Genomic DNA, 2436 nt, shown 5'->3' with positions numbered 1-2436 from the left:
ATGCTGCAGATGTCTTTTTTTATCATTTACAGCAAGGCTGTTGTAATTTGCAAGATTAGAGTGTCGCAGTTTCGTCACTCTACCATAATATCATCACTCTGTTTCCCATGATCTTCAGTTGCTTGCAATTGATTCCGAGGTTCCTTTCATTTCAACAAGTTCCTTGCCGTCATGCCCGAAGAGACCTATAAGCTAGCTTATTTCATTTTTTCTAAGTGAGCTTTGTTGTGTTTTGGTTTCACTACTTGCAGATATTATTCTTGAATTAGAGTTTGATAGGAAAACTTAGAAAAATCTTAGACAGTACTACATACTACAGCAAAAGAACCAAATAGTAAGAATATTTTGAAAATATTCATGATTAAATTGTCACTAAACTATGACACACTGATGAAAGAAGTCATCTTCAGTGTCCAAAAGCAAGTGCTCTGCTGCCAAATATAAGCATTACAATTTCTTCCTGTTGAGGAGAGATGAAGAATTTGAGATCCTAGTGATAGTATATTTAAACACATTAGGATATTTGACTTTGAAGCAGTCTGCCACAAGAATTACTGGAAGGAATGAAGGATTCCTGTCTACTAGTCTCTACTGATGATTCAAATTGTATGTGTATATTATAAAAATAATTACACTTTGATCTCCTATGCTGTAGCCTGGTTAGGAAATCCTGACGCTTCCACCAGGTACAAACGACGACAAGGAGTTCCATCCTCTGGATGGGTCTGTAGGGATCTAGGCAAGTTCCTTAGCTTGTTGAACAGGTTCTGGGGGTCATGCAGCAATCCAAAATGGGCATCAGGATCACCTATCTGTGAAAGCTTAACATTAGAAAACCCAAGAGTAGGCAGCAGATGATCGGGCCAATCACTGTAAAATTGGAAGGTGGAATGGGAGATAGAGATAGAGCATTTGTTCATGAAGTCCGCAAGGAGGATGGTGGGAGTCAAGGCACAGTTAGCAGCTATAGACTGAAGGACTTGCATGGCATGGATATGTGGAAGATAATAGAGGATGCCTTCGAGTACCCATACCGTGTTCCTCTCAGGAGCAAACCCAGACCTCTGGAGCTTCTCAAGCCAGTTACCATCTCTAATGTCAGCAGCCACTCTGATCAAAGACTTCGCTATCATCGCAATTTGCTGGGGCTCTGCAGATCTTATTGCTTCTTGTATTAGAGCAGCTTTCGTTTGCAAGAGATCAGGGAAGTCTACTTCAAAGACATTGCATTCCTTCAGGCAGCTTAGCCTGTAGGCTCTTGCATCCATTCCTGAGGAGGCAATCACTCTCATTAAAATTCATTGAACGCAATAGAAGAAAACTAGATTTCAGAGCAATCACTGACCTGCACCCAGAAGAACCACCTGAGCTGTTCCACCTTCAAAAGAATTGATGGCAGCTTCGATCCTGGAATCGAACCACAGGGTTCGGACTGCAAGTATCACACCTGAGACTTCCCGAGCATTGCTGAGCTGGTCTTTCCTCATCTTCTCATAGAGGTTTCGGAGGAAGCTCTCCCCTGCGAGGACTTCAGCCACTGGGTCGTGGATCACATGATTCCACAGGGCTCGCCCTGCTGCAGTCTGGCATGCAGAGCGTTGGAGTGGATCCCATTCATGGTCGATGTTTGCATGCAGCGATCGAACTGTCGCCGACTTGAGCAGCTCTGGTACTTTGAGCTCCTCTGGCCATACCGAGTTCAGGAACGTGCCTTGAAGTCTTCCTTCTTGAGACATGATCTGGAGGGGACTTGAGGAATGCGGTGGAGCAGTATGGGAGATGGAGGAAGAAGCATGAATTAGATTGAGTGTTGCGTTTTGTTCGGAGGAGCTGGAACAGATAAGAAAACAGAGCCACACACACCCATGTACTTCACATTTTGAAAACAAAATCCCACCCCTTTTTTTTTATGGGAGAAGGTGAAGGTTACACGGTGGTGCATGGCGGGCATGGATATGTTGCACTTGAGATAAGACTACCTCACTGCAATCAATCTGAGCCATCCACCGGTTAGTCTGCATCTCCTTGATTGGAGATTTTCATATGATATGGCGTGGCTTTCTTCTGTCCATCTCTTCTCCATAGGCGCCTTGATATGGTTATATTGAGTGGTTAACCGAAGAAAAGGGAAAAGGTATGACAAGCATGTGCAACTTGGACTGTTGGAAAGCTTCATTTGGTGTTGTAATTTGCCGTGATCCAGTTGGTGGCCTCATCCTGAACTTATGGTGGCCTATGAATGCATTGCATATGATGCTTAAAGAGTAAAAAATAAGTGAAATATAGAGGAAAGAAAGCAATGGGTGCAAATAGTTTTTTTTTTTTTTGATAAATCAGCATAATTACGTGCTCTCGTATAAATACAACCATTTGCGTTAAAATACATCAATCATGCAACTGTTGGGGTCCTACTAGGGAGACTCCTAGAATACTAAA

General features: G+C 42.9%; 1 protein-coding gene across 2 annotated transcripts; it reads right to left on the bottom strand.

Annotated features, from left to right (window-relative positions):
- Positions 1-330: 330 nt before the first annotated feature.
- Positions 331-1913, bottom strand: LOC105060104 (uncharacterized). 2 transcript variants are annotated; one of them, XM_010943708.4, is made up of 3 exons: positions 1346-1913; positions 1035-1270; positions 331-812 (listed from the first exon to the last, which is right to left on the bottom strand). In XM_010943708.4, exons 1-3 carry the CDS (start codon positions 1734-1736, stop codon positions 645-647), a joined length of 795 nt encoding a protein of 264 aa, XP_010942010.1. In that variant the 5' UTR covers positions 1737-1913; the 3' UTR covers positions 331-644. The 2 variants fall into 2 exon arrangements, with proteins under 2 accessions (XP_010942010.1, XP_010942009.1); XM_010943707.4 differs by having other exon boundaries at positions 331-1270; positions 1346-1911.
- Positions 1914-2436: the final 523 nt, after the last annotated feature.

Source organism: Elaeis guineensis, chromosome 6 (assembly GCF_000442705.2).
Source record: "Elaeis guineensis isolate ETL-2024a chromosome 6, EG11, whole genome shotgun sequence".
Lineage (NCBI taxonomy): Eukaryota > Viridiplantae > Streptophyta > Magnoliopsida > Arecales > Arecaceae > Elaeis > Elaeis guineensis.
The sequence above is the reverse complement of the archived record's forward strand: the minus strand, read 5'-3'. Positions and strand labels throughout refer to the sequence as shown.

Bases quoted from the DNA above. Each gene is read 5' to 3' on its own strand.
- LOC105060104 (XM_010943707.4), bottom strand. From the start codon at position 1,736: ATGTCTCAAGAAGGAAGACTTCAAGGCACGTTCCTGAACTCGGTATGG. The intron at 1,271-1,345 runs GTCAGTGATTGC...TTGCCTCCTCAG, and splicing joins GGTGGTTCTTCTGGGTGCAG to GAATGGATGCAAGAGCCTAC.